Here is a 19,102-nt window from a genome sequence, read left to right on the forward strand (position 1 = left end):
TCTTTATTCATTCCAAATTTCTCCTGTATTACTTTAAAATCTTCCCCACTGTTCTATCAGTGTCAGCCTATGTAAAAAGTCCCTCTCCCTTTATTTTTTCAGCCCCTAAAGCACTGGAATGTCCCTGCAGTGGAGATGGAGGCTATCCCTGCAGCCAGCTTTGGGAATGGTCCATAACAAGGGCTGGTAGCCCTTCACCGGCAATATTGCTGCCCTGGGGATGTTCCTGAGCTGCTTGTTGCAGTGTCTGTTGTGGGCTGAGCTGGGAATACAGAAACCTCCCGGGAAGTGCCTTTGCTTTCCCTCTGGCAGCTCCCAGGGTGGCTGTAAGATTGGGAGCCACCTTAAAACCGAGGTGGAAGCCGCACCCTCTGGTAACCAAAGTTGGTAGCAACAGCGCTGGACCTCCCAGGAGAAGTTCCTTAGCGATCCTGGTGTCCTTCCCTGGCTTCTCTGTCACTGCCTGCCCAACACTGTGCAGAGATCCTGTTCTCTGAGCACATGGACCTTGGAATTGTTGCAGAGAATGACAACGTGAGTATTCTGACAGCATCTTGCTGACCGAAAATCCAGGTATGAAGGTCTGTGGTCCCTTCCCAGGTCCTGAACCAGCAGTCTGCCAAGGAAATCCTCACTCCAGGGGAGAAATGGCAGCTGGAAAGCCTGGCTGGGATTTGTTCAGGTTCTGAAAAGCTGGAGATGCCGAGCTCTTCCAGCAGCGTGGCAGGGGGAGAGGAGGGCTCAGCTGGAGCTGCTCTGTGCCTCCAGGTGCAGTTGGAGCACAAGAGCCAGGAGAGGCAGCAGCTTGGAGATCTGCAGGAGGAGATGGGGAAGCTGCCTGGCTCCAAGACAGACTTCCCAGCCAGGCTGGTCCTCGGGGAAGAGGAAAAACTGCAGGTAAAACTTTGGGAGTTGTAGAGAGCTGAGCTGTGAGGCCAGCAGGTCCACAGTGGGAAATCTGGGGGGAAATTCCTCCTTCTAGAGAGGGATGTGTTGTGCTCAAACATCACATTGGCCTCAGAATCTATCCATGGCCTTCACTGACTTTCTCTCTCCCAGATTTCCAAAGACCTCGTGGATCTCCAGATCGAGACAAACAAAATGAAGGAGCATTACGAGACGGAGAACTTCAAACTGAAAAATACGGTACCCACATTTGGGAATAGCCAATTCCAGCCCTGCCCACACCTCCACCCACCTCTGCAGCTCCTAACACACCCACCTCTCCTTTGCTTGGCATCTTCCCTTGGCTTTAGATGGAGCTGAATTCCCGACCCCAGCACCCCAGATCCCGAGGAGCTCCCATAAAATCATCTCCCTGTTCCTGCTGCTGGCCTGGGCCACGTCCAACCCTCCTGTCCCCTCTGTGCAGATGCAGGCCCTGGAGAGTCGGGTGCAGGAGCTGGAGCTGGGCAGTGCCAGGGTGACGGGGGAGCGAGATTCCCTGCGGGAGCGCCTGAGGGCCCTGGAGAGCAGCCGGCAGGAGCTGGCCCAGGAGTTCATCATCCTCAAGAGCAACTACCTGGCCCTCGGCAGAGAGCTGGACCAGGAGGTGAGAGAGGCCACAGGGCTCATCCCAGGGCTCATCCCAGAGATCCCAGCTCCACCTCACATTGCCCTGATGTGCAGGTACCTTGTTTGGCTTTCAGCTGTTCATCCACATCTCAGCTCAGGTCCAGAGAGGCTTCTCATACAATTGTACCAAGGTTCTTGTTGAAAGGACCTCTTAAAGGTCACCAAGTCCAAAAAAACCATCCAGTGCCACCTGTCATGGGCAAGGACACCTCCCACTATCCAAGGCTAACCCAAGCCCAATCCAGCCTGGCCTTGGACACTTCCAGGGATCCAGGGACAGCCACAGCCACAGGACCTCCCTACCCCCGCCCAGGGAACAAATCCTACCAATATCCCACCCATCCCTCTGGCAGTGGGAAGCCATTCCCCCTTCTCCAGATCCTTGTCCCAAGTCCCTCTCCAGCTCTCTTGGAGCCCCTTTAGGCCCTGGAAGGGGCTCTGAGCTCTCCCTGGAGCCTTCTCCTCTCCAGGTGAGCACCCCCAGCTCTCCCAGCCTGGCTCCAGAGCAGCACCAGCCCTCAGAGCATGTCCATGGGCTCCCCTGGACTCTCTCCAGCAGCTCCAGCTCCTGCTGCTGTTGGCCCCAGGGCTGGAGGCTGCAGGTGGGGTCTCACCTGAGGGCGCAGAGGGGCAGAATCCCCCCTCCTGCTGCCCACACTGGGGGCTCAGCCCAGCACAGGGGGCTCCAGGGTCCCAGCACACATGGCCAGGACATGTCCAGCCCTTGCGCTGTGACACAGCATAGCCTGGCCGTGGGCTTGTCTCCAGGGATTTGATATAACACAGCTCCTTCTCCAGGGTGTGTGGGAACTGCCCTCCCAGCGGGGACAGGGCTGGGGACCGAGCCGGGGACAGAGCTGGGGACAGAGATGGGGACAGGGACCGAGATGGGGACATGACTGGGGACAGGGATAGGGACAGGGCTGGGGACAGGGCCGTGCCCACGCTGACCCGCTGCTCCCCCGGCACCCCGCGGGCAGAGCGCTCCCGTTCCCCCGGCGGCCCCACGGCGGTGCCCGGAGGTCACGGCGGGGCTGCCCGGGGCCGCTCCCTCCGCGCTGCCAGCTCGCTTTTGTTTCCCTTTTTTCTGCTTGGCTTGCGCGGCCGGCACGTGAACGGGTTGGAGCCGCTCTCATTTCGGGCGGCGGCGAGAAGGGACCCGGCAAGTTTATAAAAACACCGACTTCAAGCAAGTTTGTGATGGTTCTTTAAAAGACAGACACCTTCCCGCTGACCGCTAGCTCAGCAATGATTAACCAGAGGCTTTCGGAGCCAGATTTGTGTATTTCTTTGGCTACTTCTACAGCCCGTCCTCTGTCCCCTCCCTCTCCCCTCTCCCGCTTCTCCTTCTTTTTCAATGGGACGGGATGACTGACACCCTCCTGCTCCCGCCCTTCCCCAGCAGATAGCTGAGCTGCCTCAGCTCCATGACCTGGATTTCCATGCCCGAGCTGTGCTGGGAAGATGTTGGAGCAGGAATGCTGCTTTGGTGCAGTGTGTGCGGACGGGCTCTGGCAGAGCAGGATAATGCTCAGCCGTGAGTTAGTGACCCTTGTGGAGAGATCGTTTGTCTCCCAGCAGCCGAGAAACGGGGAATTCTCACAAGGAGGCGAGCTCAGCTTTTGCAGGGGGTGATCCCACCCCACGGTCCCGCTGGAGCACGAGGCAGAGCCGCTCTGCTCCGGTCGTGCCGGGCTCAGGGAGGAATAGCTCAGCCATCAGCACTCTCAGCTGCTTCTCGTCCCCAGGGGGCTGCGATGTGTTTGTCAAACACTGGATTTTTCAGGCAGCTGACATCTCTAAATGACGGGTTTAGCAGGTTAGCGGTAATAACACACGGTTTTCACGTGGATCCTGGAATGTTTCAGGGAGTGAAAGCACGTGGGTTCAGTTCTGTGCCAGATAGCATCCTGAAGAACCACAGAGTCATGGAATGTTTTGGGGTGGAAGGGACTTTAAAGCCCTTCTCATTCTACCCCCAGCCACGGGACACCTTCCTCTAGACCAGGTTGCTCCAGGGAGTGGTGAAGCGGGTCCAGAAGCCAGGGGTGGTGAATTCCTTGGATGTCCTCCATATGCCGAGGAGTTTACCCCAGTTCCTTGGCTCTGACTCCCAAAAATCCCTGCCTGAAGCCAGAGAGGCTCCAGCTTGGCAGCCCGGGACTTGTCGCGACATGGGCCTCTTGCTCATTATTTTCCCAGTGCGGACTTTCCCAAAGGAAACGGGAAAAGCAGCCTGCGGTTCTGCCCCCTCCCCTTCCCCGGCGCTCTTCTGGGGGAGACAATGAACCTTTTACACATTCCCAATTACAAGTGCTACTTGTGACCTTGCCAATATGTTGTCATGGCTGCTTGGCGCAGGAGCAGCTCGGCGAGCTCATTCACGGCCCCTTGTCCGGGAACAGTCGGAGCCTCTGAATTGTCGCGGCTCCATTGTCCGCGGGATTCACACACCGCCCGTGGCTGTCCGGCCCAGGAGCGGCCTTGCCCAGCCCTTGGGAAGCGCCTCGCGGGAGATGCCAGGCAGGCACTCGGTGCCTGTTTTCTGACTCGCTGTTAATTCCTCCTTTTCAAGGCTCTGACCTTTCCTCGGGCTCCATTTCCTTCTGCTTTTGTCCCCCAGGTTCGCGCCGGCTGCGGCGGCAGCCCCGGAGGGGACCCAAACGCGCTCAGGGTTTTCCCTGGAGCCACGCCAGGCTCGGGAGCTCAGGAAAGGCAGCGAAGCCAAACTCAAACCGGGGTCTGCTCCTTTTTTTTTGGCTAAACCGCTCCTTGTGACCCCTGCGATCAAATTGTCAGGGCTGACAGCTGCAGATGGATCGCTGCGGGCCGGGGAACAAGCGGGCTGTCTCTGCGGAGCTGTCAGGTTTCACAGCTGTATATCTCACCTCTTTGTCAGCCTCCTTTCTCCTCGCTCTCCCCCAGCCCACCCCGTGCTATCTTTTGATAAGCTATTCTCTCCACGGATGACTCAGATGACCTCTGCCTCCCATCCTCCCGATTCACTGCCATGGTAACAATTACTCAAGCTTGTCCCCAGTCATAAACCCCATCAAAGCTTTGTTATCTACACAGAAACCCTCCTGGGAGACATGAATTCCCCCAGTGTTCCTTCCAGATCACCTGTAACGGAGCTTTTCTCATTCAGATCCTCTTTATCTTTTGGAAATGTGTCGCTTCACACCAGCAGCGCTTTGAATCTCGCTGCCTACACGGGGCTGTGGGCTGGCTGCTGCTGGGGGGATGCATTCCAACAGAACCGGATTATGTCATCCCGGAGGGAGAGATGGATGGATGGAGGGATGGAGGGATGGAGAGATGGAGAGATGGAGGGATGCATGGAGGGATGGATGGATGGATGGATGGATGGATGGATGGATGGATGGATGGATGGATGGATGGAGAGTTGGTCCTTCTCCTTGTGCTCTGGAGCCCAGCACTGCTCTAAGCCGTTCCATGGGGAGGGATGTTCCTGAAGTGTTGAGAAGCTGCACGGAGGGTGCAGGGTGGGGCCAAGGAGGGACCTGGAGGCCTGCAGAGGTGGTGGCAGAGCTGTGACCAGGGCTGGCATTAGGTCCTGGATTTGAGTGTGAGATGTGTAGAGGGATAACATTGCATGGGAATAATCCTGCTCCCTGGCAATGCATTTCCATGAGAACCAGAAAATCACTGGTATCTTTGGACATAGGAGACAGAATTAAAATAGAAACTCGATTTGGGGAGGGGAGGGGGTGCCTGCCTGGAGCACACACCAGGAGCAGCAGGGATGTGCTGACCAGAGGTGGGTTTCAGAAGTTCTTTCCTTCTTGTTCTACCTGGCAGGTGATGAGGAATGAGGAGCTGACCCAGGAACTGCTCAGCCTGGCCAAAGAGAGCACCCACCCCCCTGGCTTGGCCCATCAATCCTCCCCCGATGCGGGAAGAGGGAAAGCAGCAGGACAGCCCCACTCTACTCACAGGGGGAAGGTAAGGGACCCTGTGCCCTTCCAGCAGCCCCTTGGAGAACAGGGATCTACCAGGCCCCTTCTTCTCTCTGCCCAAAGCAGCCTGAGGATGCAGCTGCCTCTGAACACGAGCAGCAGGAGCTGGAAGGAAACGTGAGTGTGCAGGGGTCTGCTGCTGCATCCTTGGGAAGCAGAGGGGGGATTGATTCCAACTGTGGCTGGCACCTCCTCCTGCTAACTTGAGTTTTGTGGATCAGCTGATGCTTTGATTCATCTTAAATCCTTTTTTTAAACTCTGCAGTTGCAAAATGAGACAGGAATAACTCCAGATGTGCAGGCAGAGCTGAGGAGGGCAGAGGTGATTCCCTGGCTCCATGCTCTCGCCGGGGGAACACAGACAGGAGCTTAGAAACCAGCAGGTGCAGGGGACACTTTTTTTTCCTTCTTTCTCACACTTGAGAAATCTGGGGGTGATGAAGCACCCAAAACTGAGAGCACAGAAATGGTCTCTGCCTCCTCCCCATCTGCAGCCCTTGCAGAACCAGCTTGGGCTCCGCCACCGGCTCCTGCTGGGAATCTCATTCTCAACGTGAGCTTTTCCCTCGGGAGACCGACACATGTGCACCTCCACGTGCCCTGGCTGTGCATCAGACACCATTCCTGCCGTGCTGGAGGGCACCTGGCCCTCCCAGTTAAACCAGTCCTTCCCCAGCATATCACTGCTCAGCTGGACAAGTGCTCAGCTCCAGGTTCTCCTCACTTCGTCCTCTCTTCACTCAAGATTTCTGCCTCATCTTCCTCTTTGTTTGTCCCTCAGTTGCTTGGAAACCAGGATCACATAAAAGTGGAGCTGGAAAAACTAAAGAAAGCCCACGATGAGCAGCAGCAGAAGCTGGAGGAGCGAATGTGAGTGTCCCTCTGCTTGGCCAGGTGTTTGTGGGATTTGTTGCAGCTGGATTTGACCCATGGGAACAGGAGAGGAGGCAGTCTGCCTTTGGGGGGTACAGGGAAGGAATGATCCACCCTTGGAAGAGGTGAGGCCTGGAAGGAAAACCTGATGTTTCCTTCTTCTTCAGAGCCATCAGATTAAAGTTGATGGTGTTCAGGGACACAGTCAAAATCCACTCTCTGTGACACACAGCAAATGTGTGACATCGCAGAGATTAATCCAGCCCTGCCCTTACCCACACAGTGGGTTTTCCATCACCTTGGAATGGGATTAATGTCCCAGGAGGGGCTGCCCCAGGATGCTACAGGACTGGGAAGGGTGTTCACCTTTAGTGGGGAGAGATTTTGTGGCGCTGCTTGACACACATTTGGAGGCTGGCAGCTGCTGCTGGGAGGTTTCTGTCACTCCAAAGTGATTTCCTTCCCAAAGCTGGCTGTGTTGGGCCTATGGAGAACCACAGGACCCCGGAAAGGGTTGGGTTGGAAGGGACCCTAAAGCCCATCTCATTCCACCCCTTGCCATGGGCAGGGACACCTTCCACTAGACCTGGTTGTTCCAAGTGCCATCCAGCCTGGCCTTGGACACTTTCAGAGATGGAGAAGGAGTTTGGGCAGTTGACATAAACCCTGCTCCTTGCTGTGTGTGCAGGCTGGCGCTGGGGAAGGAGCTGCAGGAGGCGAAGGGCGCGGTCGGGGCCAGCCGGCAGAGGCTGGCGGAGCAATCAGCGGTGAGCACGGGCTCCCTCCGCCTCCATCCACCTTCCGTGGGCTCCTCCTGAGCTGGCAGGGCTGGCATGCCTTGAATCCAGGTGCTCCAGCACCTCTCCCTCTCCAGGGAGTTTGTCACACCGAGGTTCTCCCTGCGCGGTTCCCTCCTGCACGTGGTGGAAGTGCTGCTTGCAAAGGTGGTGGGAGGAATTTTGCTCACTGGTTTTCAGAAAGAGTTGGTGGAATCACCGGGGTGGGGGGGTGGCAAATGACGAGAGGTAGCAGGGGAATAGGGATTCTAAACATTTCCAGTGGGTTCCTCTGAAAATCCGGCTTCCCAGCTCTAGTGAAGCCAAATATCTGGAAATGAAGACCTTCACTCTGATGAAACGTCTCAGCCCTCACTCCCGGGCCGGAGGACCAGGGCAGCAGGATTTTTGTTTGCTGTGCCAGGTGCTGCTGACATCCCAGGGCCAGCTCCAGGAGGTGGAGGCGGAGAACTCGCGGCTGCAGCTGCGGCTGAAGGAGCTGAACGAGGAGTATCGCTCCCGGCTGGCGCGGCACCTCAGGGACGTGGCGGTGGGTGCCCCCAGCCCGGGGCTCTCCTGCCCTGGGGAGGTCACAGAATATCCTGAGCTGGAAGGGATCCACAAAGATCATGGATCCAGCTCCCAGCCCTGCACAGACCTCCCAACAATCCCACCCTGGGCATCCGTGGGAATGGTGTCCAAATGCTCCTGGAGCTCCAGCAGCCTTGGGGTTGTGCCCATTCCCTGGGGAGCCTGGGCAGTGCCAGCACCCTCTGGGGGAAAAACTTTTCCAGCCTGACCCTCCCCTGGCCCAACTCCATTCCCTCAGGTGTCTCCATACTGGCACCCTCCTCTTGTAGGCTGCTGCCAATAAATTAGAGTAAATACATAAAGAAAGGGGTTTTTAATCCCTGTAATCTGACGAGGAAAAGTCCCAGCAGAAACTCGCTGATAATTTTGCATGGCCATACAGGAAAGCTGGGTGCAGAGGGGGGCTGCCATAGAATCATGGAACGGTTTTGGTTGGAAGGGACTTTAAAGATCACCTCGTGCCACCCCCTGTCATGGTCAGGGACACCTTCCACTATCCCAGGCTGCTCCAAGCCCCATCCAGCCTGGCCTTGAACACCTCCAGGGATCCAGGGGCAGCCACAGCTTCTCTGGGCACCCTGTGCCAGGGCCTCCTCACCCTCCCAGGAAACAATTCCTTCCCAATATCCCATCTAACTCTGTTCTCTGGCAGTGGGAAGTCATTCCCTCTGGGTTTCCCTCTCTCTCCATTTACAGAACTACATGGACAGCAAACCCAGTGGCATCACAGGCCGCAGCAAAGCCCCAGCTGGCCAAGCTGCCATGAGGAACTTTGTGGACAGCATGCTCAGGGATATCCGGGCTTCCTACAAGTCCCGGGAGGAGCAGCTGGCTCGGGCAGCTCGTGGGTACAAGAGACGCATGAAGGACCTGGCCAAGAAGCACGAGAACCTGCTGATTGCCTATGGGTAAACCTCCTCCTTCAGGGCCAAGTGGAGAAGCCCCACAGCACCCATCCCCTGCCCTAGAAGGAGGCAAATGGCTCCCAGATGCAGCAGAGGATCTGAAAGGCACATTTATCTCCCTGCTCCTGGCAATCCAGGATCAAGCTGCCTCCAGCTGCACATCAGGGTGCTCTGGACCCCATGGAGCTGCTTTGCACATATGTTCCTCCCACTTAAAATGCAGGGTGAGAGATTGATCCCACGGTGGATGGTGTGGAAATGCAGAGGTACCACAAATAGCTCCACCTCCCAGCCCGTCCCTGCAGTGCTCTCAGCTCTCTCGGCAGCTTGGGCTGTGGGAAGCAGCAGAAATACTTGTGGTATAAAAGCCACAAATAGCTCTAGGACAAGCGCCCTTCAGAAACTCTCCCACTTATCCTTTGCAGGTGGCCAGAATCAGCAGGTCCCAGTGAGTGGCACCTTCAGGAGCAGCAGAAGTGCTCGGTGATGTCACCCAAAAGGAGCAGGGACTGACCCCTGTGCTGGTTACAGGCGGCAGCGGGAGCAGATCCTGTCCCTGGGGAGCAGTGCCATGGATTGTGGCCCTGCAGAGCTCCACTTCTGCATCACAGACCCCGAGCTGCTGACAAACAGCTCCCGGGAGCTGAACCGGCTGCGGGAGGAAAAGGCAAAGCTGGAGATGCAGCTCCAGGAACTGCAGAAGGTAGAGGTGGGATATTGACATGGAATTGTTCCCTGTGAGGATGAGCAGGCCCTGGCACAGGGTGCCCAGAGCAGCTCTGGCTGCCCCTGGATCTCTGGAGGTATCCAAGGCCAGGCTGGATGGGGCTTGGAGCAGCCTGGGATAATGGAAAGTGTCCCTCCTTGGTGGGAAGAGTTTCATGAGCTGCAGATTCAGCCCCTTCCTTAAGGCCTTTATAGGATTGGTTAGGTTGGAAAAGTGCTCTCAGATTGAGTCCAACCCTTGCCCCAGTGCTGTCAAGGCCACCACTGAGCCATGTCCCCAAGTGCCACATCCACCCTCTCCATGAGGGTTTGCTGTGCCTGGGGAACAGACAGGGAACACAGCAGTCATCTCCATGTGACACAATCATGGAATCTTAGAATGGTTTGGGTTGGAAGGACCTTAAAGCTCATCTTGTGGCACCCCTGCCATGGGCAGGGACACCTTCCACTATCCCAGGCTGCTCCAAGCCCCATCCAACCTGGCCTTGGACACTTTCCTAGGATGGGTTAATGTCCTCCAGCTGGGCAAATGTGGATCCTGATTTGCACAGGATGCATTTATTTAGAAATTCAGAGGATGGGAGACCTGAAACCTTCAGACTGTACAGCCCATCATTTCCTTGCCATGGCACTGGTGGCTCTGAGAGTGCTGGGATACCTTGTGCCACTTCCAAAGGGCCTTACAAAAAAGAGGGAGAATGTCTTTTTATGTGTCTTTTTACAACTTGGCCCTGGCACAGGGTGCCCAGAGAAGCTGTGGCTGCCCCTGGATGCCTGGAAGTGTCCAAGGCCAGGATGGACAGGGCTTGGAGCAGCCTGGGATGGTGGAAAGTGTCCCTGCCCATGGCAGGGATGGAATTAGATCATCTTTAAGGTCCTTTCCCACCCTAACCCATTCCATGACAGGATTTCTCTAAAGGTGGCAGGATCTGGGATTGCAATGGGTTCACATTTACCACATTTACAGGAATTCTGTTCTTCCTTTGCCTCCAGAAAAGCCTGAAAGGAGCCTCTGCCTTCCCAGTGCCTCCGGAGCAGTAAGTGCTGCTTCTTTCTTGGGATATCTGTCATTCCAAATTCCCATGAATGAGAGGATTGAGGGATCTTTTTTGCCTGGCTGGAGGCAGCAATAAGCAGGGAAAGGTTGTGGCTGGGCCTGCAGAAGAAGAGGCAGCTGTCCCTTCAGCACAGCACTTCCTGCAGGAAGAGACTTGGTCACTGGGCCTTGATCCAAGAAAGCTCTTAACCACATATTTGATTTAATCATGTTTTTAGCCCCACTGACCTCTTTGAAAGCCAAAGTTAAGCACATGCCCAAGTGCTTTGGTGGATCACAACCTGAGAAAGGCCCGTGGGACAGCACCAGTTTGGGATGGTCCTGTTTTTCCTCCTTCCCAGTGCAGGAGCTGGGCTGGGACCCTTTGGTGCTGCTGTGCTGACGCCTCTCTGGCTTCCCAACAAACCCTGAAATTGCAACATTTTGATGAGTCTCTTCCCCGTGCTCCATTATCCTGCTAAAACTCAACCAGCTATAGCTGTGCAGTGGGAGAAACCTGAGCTGGGATTTTTCAGCCCTTTAAAAGACTTGGTCACCTAGAAAACACGTCAAATATTCCATTAGCTGGATGCCAGCACTGAGGAGTGGGTGAGTGCCAGAGCCCCTGGGCTTTGGAGGGGTGTCTCAGGCACAATCCTGAGCCTCAACCAACCTTTGCCATGTTTTCCACACTGAAAATAGCAGTGGTCCGTGAGTAAATGCAGTAATTTGGGCAGGCACCACAGGAGCAGGGCATGGAAAGTCCAGAACCTCAATTTCAGTGATGCATTTCGTCATTTGGGGTTTTTGTAACTGCCACAACACTTCAAACACTGCTGAGTTAAAACCGTGCTGTTCCCTTGCTCCTCTGGCTAGACACAGGAATCCCAGAGCTCCGATTCCCGCTGCTCCTGGCCTTTGTCAGAGAACGAGCTGGGTCGGGAGGGACCCTAAAGCCCAAATCCTTCCACCTCCCGTGCCGTGGGGGTTTCCCAGCTGCATTATTCCCTTCTCCCGTGGCTCCCAGGGAAGCCCAGGCGGGATCTCCCGGCGCTGGGAAGCTGCGGCCAGCCCGGCAGAGGGAACCGCAGGGAGCACAATGCATTCCTGCCTTCACACAGCCCCGGTTCCCCCAGCCTCAGATGTGACCTGTATTCTCCTCCCGGGCGCTGGGACGGGCTGGGAAGGGCTTTCCCACGCCGGGCTGTGCAGACAGCTCACCTCTGGTGCTCGCTGACCAGAAGGGACCAAACGGGGCAAGTGCCAGCCTTTGGCACTGATGGCTCCCTGCTCCCATCCAATCCAGCCCCGCAGTGGCAGGGCAAGGACTCTTTCTGGAACAGCCCCAAACCGCGGGTGGGGAGTCCCAGGCTGGCAGAAGGGCTGTGACACACACACCCCTCCCCAAATGGTGCCACATGCCCTGGGGAAGTTTGGGCATTGGGAGAGGAAAGGTTCCAGTTCTGGGGATGCTGGTGGGATGGGCACCAGTTGTGTGGAGCTGTGGGATCTGTGAAAGGGCTGGATTTAATGTCTGGGCATGATCCAAATGAGCTCTTCTGTCCCAGGCGGCTGGAGGAGGAGGGCTGGGCAGAGGTCAGGAAGAAGCTCCGGGAATTCAAACTCAACACTCAGGTAAAGATCTGGAACAGCCCGTTGGAGCCAAAGGTGATCTCTCACCCACAGCAGAGATGTGCTGCCTCACCTCCTGCCCTGGGGCTGGGACACTCCTCCAGGCTGGAGGGGGAAACTTCCATGGAGTCACAGAATATCCTGAGTGGGAAAGACCCACAAAGATCCTCTAGTCCAACTCCTGGTCCAGCAAACACCCCAACAATCCCACTCTGTGCATTCCTGAGAGCACTGTCCAAACACTCCTGGAGCTCTGGCAGCCTCGGGGCCGTGACCATTCCCTGAGGATCACTTTCCATGGAGCCTTGCTGGTGGTGTCTCAAGGCTTTACTGTCCCTGCTGCTGAAGAAAGGAGAGCAGCCCCTTGTCACTCCTGCCCACGTTTCAGAACAACTTTTGGGCATCTCTGTAACAAACTGGGGCTGATTGTTCTCCTCTGGCACTGCTGGGACACCTCCCGTCCCGGGGGCAGTTTTAGGCCACTCATGACAAGAAGGACATTGAGAGGCTGGAGTGTGTCCAAAGAAGGGAACAGAGCTGGGAAGGGGCTGGAGCACCAGGAGAGGCTGAGGGAGCTGGAAAGGGGCTCAGCCTGGAGAAAAGGAGACTCAGGGGGGACCTTGTGGCTCTGCACAGCTCCCTGACAGGAGGGGACAGCCTGGAGGGGCCGGGCTCTGTTCCGAGGGAACGGGGACAGGACAAGGGGAAACGGCCTCAAGTTGTGCCAGGGGAGGTTTAGATGGGATATTGGGAATATTCCTTCATGGGAAGGGTGGTCAGCACTGGCACAGCTGCCCAGGGTAGTGCTGGAGTTACCATCCCTGGAGGGATTTAAAGGACATGTGGGTGTGGCACTTGGGGACGTGGGTCAGTGGTGACCTTGTTATTGCCAGGTTAACTCCTGGATTCTAGTGGGCTTTTCCAACCAACACAATTCCATGATTCTTCGACCTGGTTCAAGTGTAGGCTGAATCTGAATCAGCTTCCCAGTCTGGTTCCTGCTGGCTGCAGGGATATTCACTTCCATATCATGTTTTTCCCTGTCCACAGCAATCTGAGGGCGTGCTCTCCCATTCCTTGGGCATGTAAAGCTCAGCACCTGGACAGGGTGCATCTCTGCGGCCAAAAGATGGGAGATGTCGTGGCTGAGAGGGCAGAGTGACGGGGAAGTGGTCGGAAGGTTGGACTCACAGAGCAGAGAGGGGCTGAGCAAGATCACTCCCATCTCACAGATCTCCCCTTTTCTCCACGTTTTCTCCATGTTTTCTTGCCCCTGCAGGAGGAGCAGGAGCTGCAGAGAAGCCAGCTGCTGTCTCGGGCAGTGGTGGCAGAGGAGCAGGTGTTGGAGCTGCAGGGGTACATCGATCAGCACCTTGCCAGGTGAGGTGGGGGATTCCCCCTGTGCTCCTGCTCCATCTCCAGGCTTGGTGCCAATGACATCTCCATGCCCACTGCTGACCCTGCCACAGTGCTGATGTCCCACGGCTCCTCCAGCTGTGCAGGCAGCTGCCACCACCTCTTGTCCCACAGGGCAGCAGGACAGATGTCCTGTCACACACGTTCTTCCCTGCGTGCTCACCCAGCCTTGGGAGGAATCGGAATCACGGAATGGGTTGGGTTGGAAGTGATGAAAACATTCACCCAATTCCCCTGCCATGGGCAGGGACACCTTCCACCATCCCAGGCTGCTCCAAGCCCTGTTCAACCTGGCCTTGGACACTTCCAGGGATCCAGGGGCAGCCACAAATATTCTGGGCACCCTGTGCCAGGGCCTCCCCACCCTCCCAGGGAACAATTCCTTCCCAATATCCCACCTAACCCTGCCCTCTGGCAGTGGGAAGCCATTCCCTGTGTCCTGTCACTTTATGCCATTGTCCAAAGTCCCTCTCCCATTCTCCTGGAGCCCCTTTAGGCATTGGAAGGGGCTCTGGGGTTTCCCTAGAACCTTCATAGGAACCTAAAATCTAAACCCTAATCTAAACCTAAAACCTAACTCTAATCTAAACCCTAAAACCTTTAGAGTTCTTTTGTTCACAGGTTCTAATCTAAGTTGTCCCAGCAGCCCCTGATCTATGTTCCCCTCTCCCTGGCTCATCCTGCTCTGGAGCAGGGAGAAGAGCAGGGAAGGGCAGGGAAGGGAGAGGACAGGTGTGGCAGGGCATGATCCCCCTGCTCCTGCTGTGACTCCCCAGCCCCTGGCAGAGCCCAGAACACCTTTTCTTTGGGAAAGGCTGCAGGATCTATGTGCCAGGCTCAGCTCCTGGCATGGCTCATTGCCTGGGGACCGTGGGCAGTGACAGTGTCACTTGCACTGCAGGTACAAGCAGGAGATCCTGCAGCTGAGGAATGCTGAGGGCAGCGAGGTGCCCCGTGCCAGGAGTGCCAGCCACGAGCCATAGCAGCCCCAGCCTCGGGAACACCCACAGCCCGAGGCAGGTCTGTGTTTTACGGTCTGCCAGGCAAGGATCCTTCCCAGGCTGGGAGGTGGGAACGGCAAGAGAAACCACGTGGGTGTTCCTGGTCTTAAATTCACAGGACTAAAAGGAGACAACTGCGTCTCGTCTGTCCCCAGCCATCCCTCAGCTGCAGGAATCCTGCTCTTCCCTAACACACCCTGGACATGGGGTCAGGTTCCCAGGCAGCTCTTTACTGCTGAGCTGCAGGGACACGTTCCTGCTCCTGCTGTAACATTTTTCCTGGATGAGACCTGGACCAAGAGCTGCTCCTGCCTCGCTCCCCTCATGGCTCCTGTGAGACAGAGCTAAGGCTAGCTCAGGCCAGGATTTCTTCTGGGGTTGGACAAAGGGATGAGCTGCTCTTTTCCTGTGAGAGTGGTGAAAGGCTGCCCAGAGAAGCTGTGGCTGCCCCTGGATCCTTGGAACCATCCATGGCCAGGTTGACCTGGGATAGTGGGAGGTGTCCCTGCCCATGGCAGGGATGAAACAAGAGGAGCTTCAAGGTCCCTTTCAACCCAACCCATTCCATGATTCTGTGTCAGGAAAACCCCATTTCCCTCTGTGTTTGAGTGGAAAATGGAATATCATATTGAAGAGCAGGGCCAAACTGATCCTTCATGGAGGTGAGCTGGAAAGGACAGAGGAGCAAAACCCAACTCTAGGAGCAACCAGCAGCTCAAAGACAAAGCAAAAATCTCAGAGGAACAATCAACCAGAACTTTATTTTTAAAAATCAAATAGAAATAAAGTAGCAATCATCCAAAAAGAGGCAATGGAGCTCTATCCTTTAAATCCTGTGTTAACCCCAGGATTTCTAGGTCTGATTTTCTCCTCCCTTGCTTTGCTCACACTCTGGAAAAGCGAAGGACTGCCACCCTGCGAGTCCCCAGGACAAACGCTGGCCAAGCACTTCTGTCCTGAGCTGAGCCAAGGGCTGGAGTGGCTCTGACCCTTCATGCTCAGCTGAACGAGGCTGGTGTTACACCGTGTTTAACGAGGCTGGGGTCAGACCCGGCTTTCCTGAGCGCTGCTTTGTGCCTCTCGCCGCACCTCCTTCATGTCATAGGCCCAGACCTGCTCCAGGCCCTGCCCCAGGGTGCTGCTGGGCGTCCACGAGGGGAAGGGGAAGCGTCCGGCCACCACCCGGGCATCGTCGGGCAGCTCTGCCAGGAGCTTGGTGGCCAAGGGAGGTTTCTGGGAAGAGACAGACACAGCCAAGGACAGGCAGCCTTACGACACAGGCACATAGTGGCAGTGCCACCAGGGATCATGGGGCAGCTTCTGGGGCACCAGCCAAAGACCCTTCAAAGCACAGGGCTGGGACTGGCCCTGTGTAAGGCTGGGACTTGGAGCGAGTCATGAGCAACAGGACAAGGGGAAACGGCCTCAAGTAGCACCAGGGGAGGTTTAGGTTGGATATTGGGAAAATTTCTTCATGGGAAGGCTGGTCAGGCACTGGCACAGCTGCCCAGGGCAGGGGTGGGGTCACCATCCCATGCAGACATGGATGTGGCACTTGGGGACACGGGGTGGCCTTGGCAGTGCTGGAGGAATGGTAGGACTCCATCTCAGAGGGATTCTCCAACTTGAATAATTCCATGATTCTATAAATCCAGATGCTGTGTAGCACCAGACAGCTCACCCACAGTGATGCCCACTTGGCCTTAGCCCATCCCAGGTCCCCTCTCCTTCCCAAGAGAAGCCCCCAGCTGGCCCAGAACAACTCAGGGTGGGAGGGACTGACTCACCACACTGGGGGCCAGGAACACAATCACGTTGTGGCAGTCAGAAAGATTCACCTTAAAACAGAAGGAAAAGGGGAATAACGAGCAACAGGCAGGGCAGGAACAACTACTTGAGCATCCAAGCCTTGTGGGTGATCACTGGAACCTTGGAGGGAGCAAAGATGCCACAAACCATGTGGGATGGGGAAGTGTGGGCATGAAAGCAGCATGTCTTGGGAAACACCTGCCTCCAGCACCATCCCAGACCCACATTCCCTGATGGATTCTCTCTGCTCAGGGTGCAAACACCTGATGACAGCCTGAGAAGCTCATCTCTGCAGGTGACCCTGTCAGCAGCACCCAGACCTGTCCTCAGAGCTGCTCCAAGCAGCAGGACTGGCCACGGGCTGCCCCAGCTGGCATTCCCCTGGAAAGGAGGATGGTTTTTCCACCTCCCAGGAGCAGCGTGGGACAGGGAAGCAGCAAGTAACCATCAGCAAATCCATCCTGGAGATGCAAAGAGAGCTCTGGCCCTGCCCTGAGCACATCCAGACCCTCAGGATGCTGTTACCTTCCAGAGATCCTTCTTCAGGAAGGAGACATTCCCGTGGTACCCGGCCTTCCAGGCACGGTAGTTGGCCAGGCACAGCAGCCAGGGGTTGAGCTCATAGCCCAGGGCTGGCCTCAGCCCCTGCTTGTAAGCCTCGAGCACCTGCAGAGGGAGAGAGGGAGGGCTGAAACCCAAACCACCTCGGTGTTGAGTCTGGGGCAGGATTTGGGTGGGCAGGGGCTGCTGCCCAGCTCCATCCACCCCATCCTGCTGGCTCACAGGCAGGGTGACCTCAGCACCACCCAGAGCCCTCATTCCCACCCTGCTCCCTGCATGTGATGTCTTTTAGGGCTGTCAAAGACCATCTATGACCATCTAGAGCCACTCTGGATCACCTAGGACTGCCTAGAACCACCTGGGGCTATTTAAACCCACCTAGGACCATGCTGGGTCAACTAGGACACTCTAGGACCGTCTAGGACAGCCCAGGAACATCTAGGGCCACCTGAGACAATCCAGAACCACCTGCAGCTGCCTAAGACCATCGAGGACCCTCTGGGACCCCTTGGGATGGTCCTGGACCGTAGCCAGGAGGACACAGAACCACAGCCAGAAGCCAGGCAGCAGGTGGGTGGGGGGTCTCCCCTACACCCTCCTGGTGCGTGCAGCCCCTCTCCCTGCCCTTCGCCCACCCTGGGCACCCCAAATCCCCGCAGGACCCAGCCCTTACGAGCCGTCCGTCTCCGGATCCCAGATCCACGGTCTTGCCGGCGCGGCCCCGCAGCAGCGCCAGGGCGTTGGCCACCTGCCGGGGGCTGGAGGGCTGGTAGGGCACCTGGGGGGACACGGGGCGGTCAGGGCGGGCTCCGGGCCGGCGGGGACACAGGGCCCGGGGGGTGCCGGGGTACCTGCAGGCGCAGGGGGACGCGGCGGAAGCCGGGCATCAGCAGCACGGCCCAGGTGGCCCATACGGCAGCCCCGCTGGCCACGGCCACCGCCAGCAGCCCCCGGGCGCCCAGAGCACCGCCGGGACCCGCCCAGCCCGGCTCCCCCGGCTCCCCCGGCTCCCCCGGCTCCCCCGGCTCCCAGCGCTGCTCCATGGCCGCCGGAAGGGGAGGGCAGCGCAGCCGGGACCTTCCGCCGGGAGCGGCTCCGGAGCGCCGGGGACACGGCGGGGACAGGGGACGGGGGGACAGCGGGGACACGGCCCCGGGGCTGCAGGAGGGGCACGGCGGTGCGGGGTTGTGTGCACAGGGGGATGTGTGTGTTCGTGTGCAGGTCGTGCACGGTGCTGTGTGCCGTGCCGCTGTGTGCTGTGAGCACGGCTGTGTGCATGTGTTTGTGTGCGCTGTGAGTGTTTTGCATGGGGGAGGACAGCTGTGTGAGGCTGTGAATGGCTGCAGCTCTCTCTGTGTGTGTGTGTGTGTGTGTGTGTGTGTGCAGTTGTGCATGGCTGGGAATGGTGGTTCAGTTGTGCACAGCCGGCTGTGTGTGTGTGTGTGCAGTGTTACACACAGTTCTGTGTGTCTGTACACCGTTACACACAGTTCTGTGTGTGCACTGTTACACAGATCTGGGTGGTTGTGCAGGGCTCTGTGTGTTTCTGCACTGTTACACACAGTTCTGTGTGTGTGCACTGTTACACAGTTCTGTGTGCGTGTGCACTGTTACACACATCTGGCTGTCTGTGCAGGGCTGTGCACACCTGGCTGAGGGCTTGTGATGGCTGCACAGTTGTGCACAGATGAACACGGCTGTGTCAAGCTGTGAATGTTGCTGTGCAGGGCTGTGCATGGTTGTGAGTGGTTCTGTGTGTGCTTGTGCACAGGTTTGAGCAGCTGTGCATGGTCCTGCAGGGCTGTTGCAGCTGTGCTGGCGTGCATGGGTGTCTCTGCATGGCTGTGTGTGCATGGCCATGTGCAGCTGTGCCCAGTTGTGAGTGGCTGTGCCGTAGTGCATGGTTACTTGCAAGGTGTGGCTGTGCAGGGGTTTGTGCCCCTGTGTGTGGCTGTGGACAGCTGAGGATGGCTGTGTGCAGTGGAGCAGGGCTGTGCATGGTTGTACGTGGCTGTGCACACCTGTGTGCAGTTGTGCATGGTCCTGCACAGATGTTTGCAGCCGTACTCGGTTGTGCATGGATTTGTGTGTGGTTGTGCATGGTGGGGTGCAGTTGTGACCAGCTGTGCACAGCTGTGCGTGGGGCTATTGGGGGTGATGCACCCGTGTGAGGCTGTGGCTGTGCACACCCGCGTGAGGCTGTTGTGGGACTGTGCACACC

At 57.1% G+C, this 19,102-nt stretch overlaps 2 protein-coding genes across 2 annotated transcripts; one reads left to right on the forward strand and one right to left on the reverse strand.

Annotated features, from left to right (window-relative positions):
- CCDC78 (coiled-coil domain containing 78) lies at window positions 1-15,291 on the forward strand. Its single transcript, XM_066330085.1, is given in 17 exon segments — window positions 1-721; window positions 723-897; window positions 1,060-1,146; window positions 1,373-1,552; window positions 5,398-5,541; window positions 5,622-5,672; window positions 6,337-6,425; window positions 7,117-7,195; window positions 7,629-7,754; window positions 8,492-8,703; window positions 9,232-9,403; window positions 10,420-10,463; window positions 12,031-12,097; window positions 13,374-13,474; window positions 14,412-14,466; window positions 14,468-14,530; window positions 15,151-15,291. Coding segments are annotated over 17 exon segments (1,932 nt in total). The 5' UTR covers window positions 1-575.
- Window positions 15,254-17,930, reverse strand: ANTKMT (adenine nucleotide translocase lysine methyltransferase). Its single transcript, XM_066330076.1, has 6 exons — window positions 17,733-17,930; window positions 17,555-17,659; window positions 16,846-16,986; window positions 16,299-16,349; window positions 15,562-15,744; window positions 15,254-15,402 (listed from the first exon to the last, which is right to left on the reverse strand). Exons 1-6 carry the CDS (start codon window positions 17,922-17,924, stop codon window positions 15,331-15,333), a joined length of 744 nt encoding a protein of 247 aa, XP_066186173.1. The 5' UTR covers window positions 17,925-17,930; the 3' UTR covers window positions 15,254-15,330.
- Window positions 17,931-19,102: the final 1,172 nt, after the last annotated feature.

This window comes from Sylvia atricapilla, chromosome 15 (assembly GCF_009819655.1).
Source record: "Sylvia atricapilla isolate bSylAtr1 chromosome 15, bSylAtr1.pri, whole genome shotgun sequence".
Taxonomy (NCBI): Eukaryota; Metazoa; Chordata; class Aves; order Passeriformes; family Sylviidae; genus Sylvia; species Sylvia atricapilla.